The sequence below is a fragment of the Aplidium turbinatum genome, chromosome 1 (genome assembly GCF_918807975.1).
Source record: "Aplidium turbinatum chromosome 1, kaAplTurb1.1, whole genome shotgun sequence".
Taxonomy (NCBI): Eukaryota; Metazoa; Chordata; class Ascidiacea; order Aplousobranchia; family Polyclinidae; genus Aplidium; species Aplidium turbinatum.
This window is the reverse complement of record NC_137472.1, coordinates 27335041-27353461: the sequence shown is the minus strand read 5'-3', so window position 1 is coordinate 27353461 and position 18421 is coordinate 27335041. Positions and strand designations below refer to the sequence as shown.

The 18421-nt window shown below is 38.3% G+C and overlaps 1 protein-coding gene across 4 annotated transcripts; it reads right to left on the bottom strand.

Annotated features, from left to right (window-relative positions):
* Nucleotides 1–3071: 3071 nt before the first annotated feature.
* On the bottom strand, nucleotides 3072–15227 carry LOC145776976 (uncharacterized). Of its 4 annotated transcripts, none has more exons than XM_082588234.1 (11): nucleotides 15147–15227; nucleotides 13886–13944; nucleotides 7861–7966; nucleotides 7486–7605; nucleotides 7193–7321; nucleotides 6199–6297; nucleotides 6060–6113; nucleotides 5470–5538; nucleotides 5055–5299; nucleotides 4342–4501; nucleotides 3072–3465 (listed from the first exon to the last, which is right to left on the bottom strand). In XM_082588234.1, exons 4-11 carry the CDS (start codon nucleotides 7520–7522, stop codon nucleotides 3449–3451), a joined length of 810 nt encoding a protein of 269 aa, XP_082444360.1. In that variant the 5' UTR covers nucleotides 7523–7605; nucleotides 7861–7966; nucleotides 13886–13944; nucleotides 15147–15227; the 3' UTR covers nucleotides 3072–3448. The 4 variants fall into 4 exon arrangements, with proteins under 4 accessions (XP_082444360.1, XP_082444385.1, XP_082444367.1 ...); XM_082588259.1 differs by having other exon boundaries at nucleotides 5055–5158; XM_082588241.1 differs by lacking the exon at nucleotides 15147–15227 and having other exon boundaries at nucleotides 13886–14105.
* Between the last annotated feature and the right edge of the window lie 3194 nt (nucleotides 15228–18421).

The window sequence follows — 18421 nt, the reverse complement described above, 5'->3', positions numbered from 1 at the left end:
TGATGTCACACGCGTACCAAAGGGGAAGTTATAACCCCCCCCCCCTTTGGCTACGCCACTGGCCGATAGGTTACTGGCATAGGTAGGCTCAGCTTGCATTGATGATAATGTTTTAAATTGCAACGGCTAGGTTACTCATTTGGATTACCGCCTACCGCCTTACCGATTACCGCACCGCCTTGTATTGAAAACAAATGATACGACATCACATTCTTAACGTCGCATTTAATGCCTTACTTAGACGACGTAGTTGGCTTACTAAACCCAAGAACTAAGCGTATTGAGGGTACGTTCAATGGCGTACGCAGGATTTTGTTCCGTGGAGAGGGGGGCATTCGATATAATTGGACTTTTTTTTATAAAGAGTTGCCTTATGCCATAAGTGTACGGGAAACATATTTTTTGGGGGTGCAAAAGAATTCTTGCCCAAATATAAGCAACTGGCCTAAACAAAAGTACTACACATGTAAGAAAAAGCAATAATATAGCCTTAAAAAAAACAGCATGAGGCATCAACTGACAAGCCTTCTACAAAGCCACTGGTATGATAAGTAGGGGAAGGTGGGGCAAGTTGAGCAGGTTTTTTTTAAATCTTTTTTTATTTTTTATTTCACTTACTTTTTCGAAGACTCAAGTACAGTAGGCTATTGCATTTCAAAAACATGCTAATAAGCCAAGATTTTAGACAAAAACTGGTTGGTTTTATTTATTATTTTGCACTGTATTCAAGTTTAAATAACGATTGCACAACTTGCCCCGGATTATTTTTCCGGGGCAAATTGTGCAGCACCATGGGGTAAGCTGTGCAGCACATGGGGTAAGTTGAGCAACAACAATCGTTCGTTTTAACTAGGGGCAAGTTGAGCAACATATTACGGCCAGCAAAAGTACAGACAATTTAACAAATCAGCTATTTTTACATTCATTCACTAGTCATTTTTTACATTCATTCACGTGGAAGACTTTGAAACTATGTAAAAATGGCTAATAGGCTAGAACATTTGTAAATTAACAAAGGCGGTTTACAGGAACAGTTGCACAACTTGCCCAATATTTGGGCAAGTTGTGCAATTTTTCATATTTGGGCAAGATTTCACATCTATCTATTCTCCTTTTAAGATAGGTGTAAAATCTTGCCCAAATATGAAAAATTGCCCAAATTCTCGACAGATTGGGGGTGCGATTGCACCCCCTGCACCCCCGGCTTGTACACCTATGCCTTATGCTACATAGTCTGACTAAGGTTTAAGGTAGCTTATCTGTTGGTGAAATATAGACTCTTACGGTCTTTGCATATGTCATTGTACAAATACCGATTCTGAATATGAAAAGCATGATAGTAGGCCTAAACGAAGAAGTAAAAACCATAATACTTCGATCATGATAGGCTACGTCATTACCTTAATTAAAGCATAAATCGAACTACTCTGTGAAAGTTTAAATATCGAATGCAATTTTAACTTTAATCAAAAATTACCGCACCCTGAACTATAAAACGAAAAAGAAGGCCTACCCTAAACCACCCTCAAGCCAAGGCCTATGAGAGGAGGGTACGGAGGGTAGGCTACAGAGTAACATCATCTATAGAACAACATTGTCAACAACATCATCTATAAAACAGCATTGTTAATTGCTTTGACAGTGCAATCCAAAGCATATTAAATGCCTTAATCTACGTCGTTAACTACTAAAACATTTTTAGGGGGGAGGCATTGCCCAATGCCCCCCCCCCCTGCGTACGCTACTAGTGGTTATAGTTTAGTTTTCATGTTCTGAATCAGTTCAATTCGTGTTATTCGTGATCAAGGTGTACCGACTGCTGTCTCGTATTCGTCATCAGCCATATCTGCAGTGCAGTTATCATAATTCTACTGTTTAGCTCTTTCAAGTTTCAATTATTATTTAATTAGCTTTGCGCCTGGCAACCCGCGTATGAATATATTTGGTGATAAAACACGCTAGCATGGCAATATTCGTTCTTTTCAAATTGACACAACTTGGCGTGACCTGTTCTTGTCTCGGCTATCTGATGACATCAACTTGTATGCTGGGTAATCAATAAAGAAACCCTTTTGAGAAGCAACAGTAGTGCTTTGTCTATGTATACAGAATATTAGTTTAGCCACTTCTGTTACAATGGTGACCCCGAGTACATCTTCAGAACTCACGACCTGCAACAACAACATCCACGCCACCTGGTAATGTACCACGTTTTTTTTCAAATATTTTTTTAACTTTCTGAAATTTTCTCTAACTGTAGTCTACATGCATAGTTTCTAACTTCTATTCCTAGATACCTTATCCTTGTGGTTGCCATACAAACCACCGCATAAAATTTTTTTAACTTTCTGAAATTATCTCTAACTGTAGGCTACATGCATAGTTTCTAACTTCTGTTTCTACGGTACCTTAACCTTGTGGTTGCCATACAAACCACCGCATAAAATTTTTTTAACTTTCTGAAATTATCTCCTGTAGTCTACATGCATAGTTTCTAACTTCTATTCCTAGATACCTTATCCTTGTGGTTGCCATACAAACCACCGCATAAAATTTTTTTAACTTTCTGAAATTATCTCTAACTGTAGTCTACATGCATACCCAGCTAGAAATTTCACGTGTATTACACGTAGATTCTACGTACCTTGGGTCGTGTATTATACGTTAATTTTCACGTATAATACACGCATATGTGTCGACACTATTTCACGTGTATTACTCGTATATTTGGTGGTGGATTTCACGTGTTTTACACCCGCATTCCACCTAATTTCCTCGTATCTGACAACACTAATACACGTGTTTTCCACGTATATTTGGTGGTGGATTTTACGTGTTTTACACCCGCATTCTACTTAATTTCCGCGTATCTGACAACACTAATACACGTGTTTTCCACGTATATTTGGTGGTGGATCTTACGTGTTTTACACTCGCATTACACCTAATTTCCTCGTATCTGACACGTAGATTCTACGTTCCTTGGATCGTGTATTTTAGGTTAATTTTCACGTATAATACACGTATAAGTGTCGACACTATTTCACGTGTATTACACGTAGATTTGGTGGTGGATTTTATGTGGTTTTACACCCACATTCTACTTAATTTCCGCGTATCTGAAATCAACAATTTAATACATTTGTATTTGTAATCTACAAAACTTATGCGTATTGTGTGCCATTACTTTTATCAATTGCAGTATAAATCGTCCTTGTTAACTGCAGCTATCTATGTATTCAACTTCAAAAACTACACATCAAAGAACATGTATTTAAAATGCGAAAAACTCAACGGTTGTATTAGTGTTTGTACGTGAGGCCGTGATGGTAATGTTTGGTGTAGACGAGCCAGCCTACACGAGGTTGGAATGTCAGGTCAGCATTCAAATTGGCTCGCTTCCCCGTCCGGCTCGCAGAGTTGGTCCTGTTCCAACATGATCTTGTTTTCATTTTCCTTGTGTTTCTGAAAAACAAGAACAGTGTAAACACTAGCAGCGTACTCGGGAGGATAAAAATGCGTTAGGCAAATAAATAAAAACTTAGGCTTAAATGAAAATTCCTTAATCGCTGATAAACGTTCTTATATTTACCTGTAGACCCTTTGGAGCATTTTTTAAAAAATCCGTGATTGCACCATCAAGTTGGTGTAGTTTTCCATCTTTGTTTAGTGTAAGCCAACATCTTTAAAACCATTAGGTAAAGTATGTTTATGACGTACCGCGCCGTAAAAATAAAAAAATGAATGAATTTGACATACTTTAGTATATCACAGTATATCTCTTTAGCTATTTAGAAGTTGTATTTCAATCAAACAATATAATATAAAATAATTAAGGAGCGCTCACAATTATTGTCAACAGCTAATGGTTGACACTTTACAGCAGGGCTACTCTACTGGCGGATCGCGGTCCGAATTCGGACCTTCTGGGTGTTGATGGTGAACCTTAAGCTTTTGGAAGAATAACCTCATTGCCAAGTTTCAGGGCTTTTTTAAACAGATTTCTACTGGGAGGAAGCAATTTTTACTGAGATTATCCTAGTTGCTGAGGGGCTGCGACATCCAGACTCCCCAACACTTTCTCAGAAATCCAATGCGAGTTACATTTTACCTCAAAAAGTGGTTTGGTACAGATAATTTAACTTTCGTGGTTGCGTGGAAAAGAACTTATTTACCGGACTGCTAAAAATGTTCAACTTGTCAACCTGGAACATTGTTAACATTAGTTGAGTAACCCTGCTCTACAGAATTGAAATTGTTGGGAAAATAATGTGGTTGATGTCAATTGTGAACACTCCCATAACAGGAAAAGGTAACGAAGTTGCTAACGTGATGGCTTACTTGTGATAACGGAGTAAATAGAAAGGGGTTGTAGGGCTTTTTTCCCTTTCTTCCCCTTCAAACTATATTGGGACCAAAGTTCGCTTGTCCCAATCTTCCTCAACATCAAGCGTAGACAACTTGCTGGATTTCTTCCTCCGAGCGCACAGAGAAAAGTAGTCTACAAATAAAAGTTATAAAGCTTTGGTACAGAGTTTGCTTTGTTAAACCAGAGAAATAAAACAGAGTAATCTTAGCGGGTTTAACATAATGTATTACACACAAAAATATAACATAATTAAAATAAACTCAAACGTTTTCGACACGTACGTGTGTCCTCATCAGGAATTACTAAAATCTGCAATGTTCTGATCTTCTTCGTCGTATGAGCTGTCCTCTTCCGGACTATATGTTTGGGCATGATGTCATCAGCCATTCGACAGTCTCGTCATCCAGGGTCTTCAGTCCAAGCGTTCCATGTGGTGGTTGATGGATTGGGCAGTCATGGACGACATGGTCTACTGTCTGGTGAGGACACACGTACGTGTCGAAAACGTTAGAGTTTATTTTAATTATGTTATATTTTTGTGTGTAATACATTACGTTAAACCCGCTAAGGCTACTCTGTTTTATTTCTCCATGGTTTAAATAAAAATTAGTGATAATTAAAGCAGATGATGTCGAAGAAAAAACATAGCCGAAGTAAAGTACTTCAAAATATAATGTCTGCATACCAAGTTCTTTTTGAAATCTTGACTATTGTCCAACTTGCCACAAAACTCTTCAAAGTTTAGGACATCACGAAATGGCGCCAGGTTTACATCTACAGGTTCAGGGTCTGCAACAGCCGAAGTACTCAGCTTGTGCAAATATACCATCTGCGTTTGCTGGTTCTCCAATATGTTGATCAGCTTTGCACTTAAAAATTTTAGGTCCATTTCAATTTTGTCAAGCCTTCTCGTCGTTGTGGCTTCAAATGCTGTAAAATTTTTGTGATGAGCTATGCGGTCAAAACTTTAACAGTTTGAAATCAATTACAATCAAGTACTTGTATTGAGTAGCCTACAACTGTGCTGGGTACATTGTACAAGAAAAAGGTATCAAGTAGCACTGTATTCTAATCACGCTCAAGAATAGCATACCACTCACCAGTTAGTGCAAGAGATGGTTCGTCGGTGATCAAATTCCGTCTATTATGTGACGACACAAGACTTCGCACTAAAAAAGTTATTAGTAGAATACAGTGGTGTAACCGGCTACAGTTGCTAATTAATTCTTCAATATTTTGAATAAAAATTATGTTACAAATCTCTTGCAACATTCCCAGATATGATTGATTGCATTTTATCCTTCTAAGTGGGAAAGCGTCTTGCACACTAATAATAGAGGACACTGCGTAGAACAACTTCTGCAGTCTGCACCCACCACGGAGTCGACTGTATAACTGTTTCCAAATGGATTTATAACTAATGTGACTGGAATTTAATGCTACCCATCACTCCTGATGGATTACTGGGTAGAGGTTATCGTTGTAAAGTTCGTTGCCCAAGGAAACAATCTGGTGTTGGAAGGTTTTGAACTCGACACCTCTCGATTCCAAAGCCAGCACGTTAACACTACACCAAAGTTGTCAGCTCATGTTAATACCATACTGCTATACAGATTAGAATAGGCTTGGCTATAACCATGTAGAAAATATTGTCATCTCAACCACAATACACATACATGCAAATACATACATGGCAATTCAGATGGAGCGTGACGTTTCTTTCCAGTACTCGATCCTGGCTTGCCTGGTGTAAATAAGAAAAAAACTTATTTAATTGACATGTTTCAACTTTGCAGAGATTGGTAGGAAATTATGAAAAATTACTGTACTTGATGGAGTACAGTCTTCATATTGTGGCGGTATCGGTAAAGAAAATGAAGAGTTCAATGTAAGCCTCTTTGTCTGATGTCCTTCATCATCATCGCTATCTAAACAAAAAATGAAGTTTACCGTAAACTTCAAATTACAACGAACATGTTTTCTGTGTAGTACCTAGCATTAAAAAATCCGTCTGCCACTATTGGGACAATCTATTTCGGAGAATTCGACTCGGTGAAATCGACAGCCATTTTTGAAGATTTCTAAAATCCCACAGCGGCATATGTATATTGAAAGGAATTAGTTTATAATAGAGGTTATTTACCAAAAAGTCTCAGCCAGAAACAAAAAAAAACAGTTGTCAAACGACGTTTCATGATTAACAACAGAGGTTAATAAAATAAGTCTCAGCGAAAAAAAGCAATCTGGGCAGAAACAGATCCAACACTGACTGCAACGCAGTGTTCTATATAGATAAGACAGCAGTGCCACTGTGCCAGTCTATGATATTTCAGTAATCAACGTAGGTACTAGGTAGCGCAGTTAAGACTGACTGAGGGAGGGTCGCTAAAACCAATTACCCTCTTTCATTAATAATATCTACTTGTTTAAGCACTGCACAGGTATATGGTCAAACAAAGGGTGTACTGTAAGATTGTACATGTACTGTCACGGAATTGTTTTCAGCGTCTCTCCCTCAGCCAGTATCAACTTACTGTGCTAAGTACGTTGACCTCTCTCTGTATATATGGAACTGTGTAGCTTAAAGTTTTCGGGTAATAACACAAAACAGCTTTGCGCCATATTTATACATGTACAATCACTAAAGTAAGATCGCAAGAGTCTGTTTCCCTCTATGAGGGTTCGTCGGGAGGTACTTACTGACGAACTCTCGTAGGGGGAACAGACTGTTGAGTGTTGATATCTACATTAAATTTAAAATTAAATATAGAACTACATTCAATAAATTTTTCTTAACTATTTTATCAATTGTTTATCATCAACCTTCAGAGTCAGGAAAACTTAGGACTTCTACTCTTCTCTTCCTACGCTTTCTGATGGTCAGATCTTCTTCTTCCAAGTTCGAAGTGTATTCTGCTTGCTCTGACATCGCCAAAGCAATTTTATAGTCATCTGAAAAATAAACAGCTAGACTAAACTAAATATAGTTATCAGGTTATCAATAATTTACTTCATGCAAAAGTTATCAATACTTGTCATAAAGAAATTGACTACAAAACGTTCTTCTTGCCATAAACACAAAATTTGTAGCAATATAAAAATATATTATTTCTTACCATTACACCCAGGACTCTTATTGCATACAATGTCCATTTTTCCTTATCCACAATTGAGCATTTTTTAACGTGGTAGCTTGCTCTAAATGGTGGCCAATAACAATGACCTAAATTGGTAGTCTGCAAAGTAAATAGCAATTAATACCAACAGTCAGTACGCCATTTATAAACCAGTTAAGTGAATTTGGTATACTGTACTAGCTTAAAAATACACAAGATCAACACCTGTCAAAAAGTGGAATTGGTTTTACTATGTTGTTGAACAAAGACACAAAACTGGATAAAATAAATTTTCAAACAATTTACCAATGTTTGCTTTGCAGCCAAATTAACCACTAAGCCAATGTCGTCCATCAACTTAATAATGGTGCTCACCTCATTTATAACTGTCCATGGACTTGGTACAACCTGAACAGCATTTTCCCCTGTAAACTCAACAATTGTATATTTTGCCATTTCTTGACACTAAGTGATTACTTTCCTGAAATGAAAATTCAAAACAGATTGACAATTATTAGGAAGGCAAGAGCTTACCCTTCTCTCAAGTTTTACAGGCATGGTACGACATTTGTGTCATTTAGGGCGATTTTTTGTCACTAAAGGTACTTTTTTTAGTTGAACCAATTAACAAAAGAAATGTAGAACCAAAATTTCATGGTTGTGGGGTAAGTTATAAAGTTACCAAAAGTTAACTTTTGTGTTTGTAGGTTACTTTTTATTTGTTTAGTCACTTTATTTTGCATACTTTTTTGCCTAATTCCCCTTTTTATTTATCTTGCATTGCTACTGGAGAGATGAATTTATAATACATTCTATGTAATGCCAAGACTTTTAATATATCTTCTACTATGATACGGAGTTTAGGTTTGCACGAGCCCATGCATGTTCGTATTGCTAGTACTGTATTCCCAAAAACTCGTAAATGTGAAATAATTTTTTGGGGTGAAACAAATTGTGTTAACTTGATTGACAGAAACTTTCTGCCAGAGAAAGTAAAACATTACATATAATATGTATAATTTGAATTTGTATTATATATAATTATGATTTTAGTACAAATTGAAATAAATTTACATGCTTTTTTAAGTTGAATTGCTGCCATTTCTTTCGCTTTCTTGTTTATGTTGAGTAAAGTTACATTTTGGTTACTTTTTCCCAAATTCAAAGTCACTATTTTGAGTTTTTACGTTACAAAAAAAAACCGCCTTAAACTTATATATATACGAAAAATATACGAAGCATAGTAACATATTTTTATGCAAGCACTTTGGTCAATTCTTTTATAATATTTATAATACAAGGCAAACGCATGACACAGACAGTACTAAGCTGATAATTTGAGTCATACTTCACACTGGGGTCCACGTCTTTTAGGTGCAGGCAGTTAGGCACCGGTCAAATTAAGGCACGCACACTGTTGCGTCAAGATATTTAGGTGCAGAGCACTGTGGCGCCTGTTCATTTAGGTGCTATTCCTAATAAAGTCTGCAGATTGTATCAGCTCAACTTTGGCAAAACCTAGTCGAGGTTGTGATGGAAAACCAAATTACTCTTCACTCAAGCCTACCACCCGCTTGAATATAGGCTACGATACATTTTTTACTTCTTCATTTTTTTACATTTTTTTATTTTTTTTATTTTTTCATTTTTTTACATTTTTTTTTTGATGCATTTTTTTATTTTTTATTTTTTCGAGGTTGTGATGGAAAACCAAATTACTCTTCACTCAAGCCTACCACCCGCTTGAATATAGGCTACGATATATTTTTTACTGATGTGTAGTGTAGGACTTAGCTAAAAGTGAACTCAGTCATGTTCGGAAACTTGAATAATTTATTGATACAGTATTCGCCGACACAAACCTGGACTAACAACAAATAAATGCACACACATTAACAAAACAACATATTTTTCTGTTCAATATAACATTTAATGTGAAAAGCATTGCGCTACTTGCCAAGCTGATACAATCTGCAGACTTTATTAGCCTACTACATAATTTTTCATTCAGGCACGTTACCTTTCAAGGTTTTGCCACCTTTTCCCGTTCATTAACGTGCTGGTAGGTCTATATCGATTTTTGTAGTTAGTATCTTTTTCGTTCCGGACGCGTTAATGACGAAAAAAAAAATGATTGCTGTGACCGTGTTTGCCAAACGATTCATTACATTTTTGCTCTCAACAAAGTTAGTTAACAACAAGTTAGTTATATACAATGCTTCTTTTAAAAAAATGGTAATGGTATGTAAATGTAATGCAACTCAAATTAAAAATTGACTACAAAAATGCACTTCGAGTCAAAATTTAGTTAAAAAAAGAACGCTTCCGGGTAGTATCGAACTCAGTTCCTCTAGAATAGGAGCCGACGACGTATCCCACGCGCCACAAATCGAGTTGGATAAAATGGTTGGATTAGAACTTATATAGGCTACGCGATTCTCGTCTTTTGCTTTGAAAGAGAAAAAGAAAAAAGTGACTGTATAATGACGTAATGACGGTCAAATAGTGTTTCAGATTCAAAGACCGGCGCCGGTCGACTAGCCACTGCCTTACTTTTTTGTGCGTTGAATCCGATATTCGGTACTTTTCTGTAAAGTTTACAAATAAACAATGTAAAATATTAACCGAATTCCACAATTTTGTTAGGCAGACTTTGAAATTCTATTGAGAGGAGCGATTTGCGGGGAAACCCTGGTTGATCGCATTCAACTCGAACCCTGCATTCTTTTTTTTAGGCTAGGTCCAGGCGCTCATGCAGTTTGTTAGAAAGGGTCGTAATTGTTAAAGCATGCCGATTCACTTCTTTGAATTTTTGTCAATTTATTACAATTTGCCTTGAGCATTCAGAAAGAGTGGTGGAATAATTTTTTTTTTAATATTGATTACTACATTCTTTACTCTTTACTTTTTTTCTAGTATTGAAATCGGTTAATCAGTCTTCGAAATTAGCATATTTTTACTTCGGCAAAAATGTTGCCGAGGCCAAACGGCAAAAGTTGAAATTGCCTCGGCAATTGCTGTGAACGTTTATCACGAAAAAATTGTAGGCTACCACAACATGTAAAACGAGAAGCGAAAAATTTAATAGAGTAGTCTATCAAGACCGCATTGTTTGATTTGTTGTGATGTAATAATACCAAAAGTAGCGATAAAACGAGCAACGCGATACCCACGCTGTTACGATAATTCATGTTAAATAACTCATGGGGGGGAAGTATGTTAATTTTGGGTTGATTCAACGTTCGAGTCAGCACAAATCGATTTAATTTTCCCGACCGGTTGTATTGCGTAACAACAACGCCCAATAAGAAATGACGACGACGACGTCATTTCTTAAGACGCTTGAAGCTTAAGCTTGAAGACGCAAAACTGCCCGTTCATGAACGCGCGATGTCATATGATCGGAAGCATTACTTTTCTTTACTGCCGAAGTACCATTTATCCAATTCCATACTACTTTTTTATCTGGGCCCCGTAGCTTTTCTAATTCCGATTTGTTTCCGTCATAAAATTCTTTACAAATTTTGCAAAATACTACACTAACTTTTCCTTCTGTCCCCTCTGTTTCATGGGTGCAACCTAGTTCGTACCCTGAACAGTTCGGACCCTCAGTTCGTACCCTGAAAAGATCGAGAGAAAAAATTTAAAAAAGCCAAAGTCGCTGATCGCAGTTTAATAGCACAAAGCCGAAGTCGCTGATCGGAGTTTCCGCAAACAAACTCGAGGGCTAGGGTTAGCGGAAACCGCGGAACTGCGGAAAAATATTTGTGGAAACTGCGATCAGCGAGGGTTAGAGCAGAGCATAGATTACTCGATGATTAGAGTTAAGGTTAGCCGAAACTGCGGTTAGCAAAACTGCTGAAAAATGTTTGCGGAAACTGCGATCAGCGAGGGTTAGGGTTAGAGCAGAGGCGGGCAACTTCTCCAGTCGGCGGGCCTGATATGGGAAAATGAAGTACTTGGAGGGCTGGATTCATGAATCACTACATTAAGCGCGTATTTATCTACCTGTACAAAGAATGAATCCTATTTAATGTAATGTAAACTTTAAGTTTAAAGCATAAAGACCAAAAACAGTCTTTAATGAATTTATTAACGTAATGTACTTCAATAGCTGCTGAAGTCAATGAGACATCTGTGGTCGATCAAAGTTGTCACTTTCATTGCAAAGCAAGCATACGGTAGCCTACTGCTTTCTTGCCGACTTGTGTGAAAATGCGCTTGAGCATATTTGTTAAAATCGCGACACTCCTTTTTAACTTTACGTTACTTGGCAAAATCCATAGGAAAATATTTAGTGTAAATTCAAAATCTAATTCTAACTGAAAACAAAGAAACTAAAAACACAAAGAACTAAAGTTTAACCAACAATCAGTATTATTTGTATACGTTCCCGGTTTAATTATTAGGCTACACTAATCAGCCAAATTTCACTTTAATCTATTTTTCCGGCTTGAGGCTGAAGGAGATTCTTACAAGAGACAAAGAAAAAGGATGCAAGGCCCGTTTATGACAGAACATAACATGTTTGTCACTTGACTAAAAACCGAAAACAAAGAATCAAAAAACTAAAAAATAACCAACAGTCAATATTATTTGACGTAGTAAGCAAGTACTGGTGGATTGCGGCAGAGTGTGGCCGCGGGCCACATTATGTAAAGACGGGAAACCGTCTGTATGTTGCCCGTCCCTGGGTTAGAGCATAGATTGCTCTATAGTTAGGGTAAAGGTTAGCGGAAACTGCGGAAAAATGTTTGCGGAAACTGCAATCAGCGAGGGTTAGGGTTAGAGCATAGATTGCTCTATAGTTAGGGTTAGGGTAAAGGTTAGCGGAAACTGCGGAAAAATGTTTTCGGAAACTGCGATCAGCGAGGGTTAGGGTTAGAGCATAAATTAATCTATGGTTAGAGTTAGGGTAAAGGTTAGCGGAAACTGCGGTTAGCGGAATCTACGGAAAATGTTTGCGGAAACTGCGATCAGCGAGGGTTTGGGTTAGAGCATAGATTAGCCTATGGTTAAGGTTAGCGGAAACTGCGATCAGCGACTTCGGCTTTGTGCTATCTTTCTCTCGATCTTTTCAGGGGGAAAATTTTAAAATGTTTGCGGAAACTGCGATCAGCGACTTCCGCTTTTTTTAATTTTTTCTTTCGATCTTTTTAGGGTACGAACTGAGGGTCCGAACTGTTCAGGGTACGAACTAGGTTGCATCCCTGTTTCATAACCTATAGCAGGTAAATTCCATATTTTAACTGTATCTACTCTTCCTTTATCATGATTTATATTGGCAATGACACTGGACAAGAACAAGCATTCGATGAAAGAATAACTTATTGCGTACCGGTAATAATTAAGCCAGTATTTATAAGGTTGCAAACTTTTTTTATGGTTCACATGAGCATTGTCAGCGTATAAAATTGCACCTGTTGTTGTTAAAAATGTTACGCAACCAGACATCTATCACAAACCGCAATTAGTAACCAAGCTCACTCTAAAGGTTAACGCGTTAACCTATTACTTACATGTATTCTACGTCTGTTGATGTTGTGTGGTTCGTTGTGAAAGCGGCGCGATCATTTCTGATACAGCTGGACGAGATAACGGAAGGCGAAGCGCAATAAGGAGTAAATGCTTAGGCTACAATAATTTGACGTCTACTGGTGTTGAATCAATGCAAATAGGGTGATATTTCTATAAGCGCCGGCGAAGTAGAAAGTAACCCAAATAAAAACATTAAGCAATAGTAAGATTGAATCAATCTCCTAGTCTGGTTTGGTCTGAGAAAATTAGGGTTATTTTTGTAATCTTGTGGTCCTTACACGCGCTCGTGTGGCCTCGGCATTTTTACTGCCGAGGCTAATGTGCCATTCATGCATCTGCCTCGGCAATCACCTCGGCAATTGCCGATTGCTGAGGCTAATTTCGAAGACTGGTTAATTCTTTACTTTTTTTGGCACTATTGAATATCGGAATATTCTTTACTTTTTCACTATCGACTCTATCGACATCATGAGCAGACCAATTGTACTAAAATGTGCAGGCAGTGCACACCATTCCTTGTTATGCCCTACCATGACATGTCCTACGGTATGTCCTGTCATGCCCTGCCTACACATTTTAGTACCTGTACAACCGGAGCAGACACTAGCCAAGCACCACTTTGAACTGTCAATTTACATAAAACATATTATTACTCGGAAATATCTACGGTAGGCTAAAGTACAACTCCAAATCACTGGCGATGTAGATTCGCCATTTTAGTTAAGATGAAGCTTTACAGTACGTACCATACTGATAAGGTGAATTACATTAGGCTACTAACCACGCGCTGTAAACCAGAAAGATTTTTGAATCTACGATAATAATCCTTATTTCAATCAAGATTTATACCAAACATTCTTACCTTTCAACACGGTACCGTACCGCCTACCAGTGCTGCAACCCGCAGAGCAGCAACGCAATCTGTACAAGCAAGTAAGCAACTGAGAACTGATTACTGAAGCAAGTTGATTAGTTAAATCAACAAATTGGGTTGCCAGACCCACAATAATTCTGTAGCAAAACTGTTGTCGCAAAATCGCCGAACGCAGTGAAAACTCGCCAACTTTAGACATTACAAGGATTTCAAGTCTTTTGGTTAAATGTTTAACTCAGTCCGTCATCAGATGAAAAAAAAATTCGCGACTTTGATACAAAACTACAGAAATTCTGCGGAAAAATCAGGTCTAGTCAATCACTGGGTGACAAGGGTGACTAAAAAAAGGGTCAGCAGATGAGTCAACGTCATACTTTTAATCTAGCCTGGTGGCTAGGCAGTTCTACTGTGAATTTTCCCCGGACATTTAAGCACATTTTAACATATTGACTAATCGCCAAAAGAACTTAAAGCCCAATCAGTTTTCAAAATTTGCCAAAAAAGAGCCAAATTGCCGAACCATAAATTTGAAGCCAAACGTCTTCAAAAATCGCAAGATTTTTGGATTTTGGCGATAAATTTTCAACATGGCAACCTTTCAACTTTATTTTTATTCAAACCTTATATCTGGTAAACTGGCTGTAGTGAAAGACATTATTTTGGAGGGGAGTCAGGGGGCATGTTACAATTCTCAAGATTTCTATGCTGTGCTGTTGTACCATATCCCAATGAGTTGCACAGACCCAGATTAGATTTTTGCATTTTTATGGCTTAATTTATAACTTCTACAAATACAAGTAATCCTCAACAAGTTACTGTATATTGTCAGGAACTTTATTTTATGCTATTTTTACTGTTTGATCGTAATTGTTTAATATCAGTAAGCGAGACCACTTAAATTTACAGTAAGAACTATCGTTAAAACATCACATTAATTTGCGACTATAAAATGTCATGAAGTTTCTTTTTTCACATAACGTAATAAAAACGTGTAAAGACACCTACAAAAACACATAATCTAACTTATATCCTAAACAATGCGGAGGAGCAAGGTTGATACCAATCTACTTGAGTGGAGAATTCTTTTTGTTTATACCGTCCTTGGGAGGTAGTTTTACCTAACATAGATTAAAAATTTCCCAAATGAACGAAAGAGCTTCAACACGTTTAATATACGTGGAAAACACGTGTTACTTTTCAACAGATGGAAACGTGCAATACACGTGGAAACAACATATAATCAACATACCAAAAAATTCCGGTAAAACATCCTTCTGCTCGGGTAAACATTTTTTCTCTTTTGTATGCCCTCTTCTTGGTGTGATTTTACCTTATATACCTTAAAAATTAGTCAAATAATCATAGGATTTTGAACACGTGTAATATACGTGGAAAACACGTGTTATTTTTGCAAGAGTTACATTCACAAAATAATCCCTGATAAAACTTCTAGAATCATATTTACACACTAGTCATACTAAATGATAGCTAAAATATGTCTCTAAAAAAATGTTTTTTAAACAAGTGAATTTTTGTTGGTGTACACAAACTCCTTAATAACACCTGAATTCTACCTAAGATACCATACTACCTAAAATCAACCAAAAATCAACGTGTAATATACGTAGCTTTCTAGCTGGGTAGTTTCTAACTTCTATTTCTACGGTACCTTAATCTTGTGGTTGCCATAAAAACCACTGCATGCAAAAATTTTTTTAATTTTCTGAAATTATCTCCTGTAGTCTACATGCATAGCTTCTAACTTCTATTTCTACGGTACCTTAACCTTGTGGTTGCCATACAAACCACTGCATGCTAAAATTTTTAACTTTATGTAATTATCTACGGTAGTCTTTATGCATCGTTTATAACTTCCATTTTTTTCTACGGTACGGTACCTTATCTTTACTGTTGCTATAGAAACCACTACATAAACAATTTTTTTTTTTTTCAACACTTTTTGTAATCAACCATTACCCACTGTACCCTACAGGCAGTTGCCCGCCATACTTTTTACTAATCTCCCCACTATGCCTCGATTCGTTTCAGTTCTTACTGACATACCGGTAACTCAACATTCCACTCCCGCTTGCGCTGCGGCCACACATTCCACCAATCTTTTTTCAAACTCTCAAATACCAATGCATTCCAACAATTCCTTTTACACTTTAGATAGTACAGCCTTCACCACCCCCATTATGACGTCCCACGCAGACGCAACCTTCACCACACCCATGCGCTCCTCTGCAACTGCGCCACACGATATCACCACAATAGGCTCCACTTCTACGCCTACCTACTACTCCCCTGTCAATATTAAACTTCCTGAATTCTGGACGGAGAATGTGCCCCTCTGGTTCAGCATGTGCGAATCTCTATTTAGGTCGCACAACCTCAACAATGAACAGATCCAGTTCGATCTTGTTCTAAATACTTTATCCTATGCTCAATTGCGTGATGTTGACCACGCCATCCTCACCGGTCAACACACCCATCAGCCTTATTCTACACTCAAACAGGCTCTCATCTCAGCCAATCAGCAGAGCTTTTCCGCACGTCTATCCACCCTTTTCCACAAATGCACTCTAGGGGATAAAAGACCTACTGTCCTCCTAAATGAGATGCGTAAGCTGCTGGGACATGACAATGCTCACAATCCCACGGCTAATGCCATTCTAAAAAATTTATTTCTGGAGCGCATGCCGTCACAAATACGACCCATCTTGGCTGCCTCCACGCATCTAGATCTTGACGCCCTGGCCCTTCAGGCTAACAACATTTTAGACGCCTCCACTTCCCAACATGACCTTCTCACATCCAACGATCATTCCTCTCAATCTATAATCAATCAGCTTTTAGAACAAAAAATTACTTCACTTACGCACTCTCTCGAAACCTTCATGTCGCTGCCCAATCAGCAATCTGCACCTCTTCCAACGCGAAGTCATGGTCCACAATCACCCTCGCGCCCACGTTCTTATCCTCAGGCCATGCCGCCCTTCAACCCTCATCGTCGCACCGATAACAGCACACACTTCACCCCCCCACCTATCTGTTACTACCATCACAAGTTTGGACACCAGGCACGCAACTGCTCCCCTCCTTGCGCATTCTCCGGTCCACCAAAAAACGGCGCCGCCCCGCTGCCTCGTCAATAGGACTTACAGCGGGGCTATCCACACAGTTATATCCTTCATCGCCTCAACCTTTTTACATTTACGATTCTATTACTCAGCTTAAATGGCTTATCGACACAGGTAGTCCTTATTCCATTTTTCCCGTGCAACATGCACCTTCTCAACGTAGTACATCCCATCTATATGCTATCAACAATACCAAAGTCCCCACCTTTGGCTACACTAAACTGCATCTCTCTCTAGGGTTCGACAAATCATTTTCATGGCGTTTCCTCATCGCGGATGTTCTTCATCCCATTCTAGGAATGGATTTTCTTGAACATTTCAAAATTTCACTTGACATCCCCAAGCGTAAATTAATTCTACCACCTGATAAGCATCCTACATGTTCAAACGACGCTCGCTCTTCCACCAATGTTAATATGTGTCCCAGTAAATTGCCTTCAGCAAAGCCCATTCATGCAAGTCGCGATACTAATCACAGTTCTACGGCGTCACTACATAAACCTGCCTCTCATAACATCTCTAGTACACTTCCTGCGCCATCTTCCATTGATTCTCTCCTCGACTCATTCGCTGACGTTTTTGATCAATCGTCCTTCACTAAATCTATTTCTCACCACGTACAACATCACATTATCACCTCAGGGCCACCAGTCCGCTCACCCAAACGGCGCATGTCCCCAGAAATGCTCGACACATTGTCCAAGGAACTGAATACTCTTTTTGATCTGGGTGTAATTGAGTATTCTAATTCGCCTTACGCTTCACCCATACACATGGTTAAAAAAAAGGACGGAATGTCCCATCGCATCACGGTTGATTATCGCAAACTTAACCTCCAAACTCAACCGGACCGCTACTCACTTCCCTTCCTTCACGATTTTGCTAACCGCATTAATGGCTGCAACGTGTTTTCTAGTTTAGACTTACTCAAGAGCTTTCATCAAATTCCTGTAGCACCTGAAGACATTCCCAAAACTGCTGCCATCTCGCCGCTTGGCTCCATTCAATTCCGTTTCATGCCCATGGGCCTATCGAACTCTAATCAAACCTTTCAGCGCCTCATGGATGAAGTTTTACGCGACTTACCCTTCATTTTTTGCTACATTGACGATATACTCATTTTTTCAAAATCCCAGGAAGAGCATTTATTTCACCTGCAAGAAGTCTTTTCACGACTTGCCAACTTTGGCCTAACCCTTAACAAGAACAAATGCACATTCGCAGTACCCCAAATCACCTTTTTAGGTCACTTTCTCTCATCGCAAGGTATTCAACCCAATCCTGAAAAGGTAGACGCAATTCAATCGTTTCCTCAACCAATTACGATGAAACAACTACGCAGTTTTGTAGGTATGATCGCTTTTTATTCCAAATTCATTCC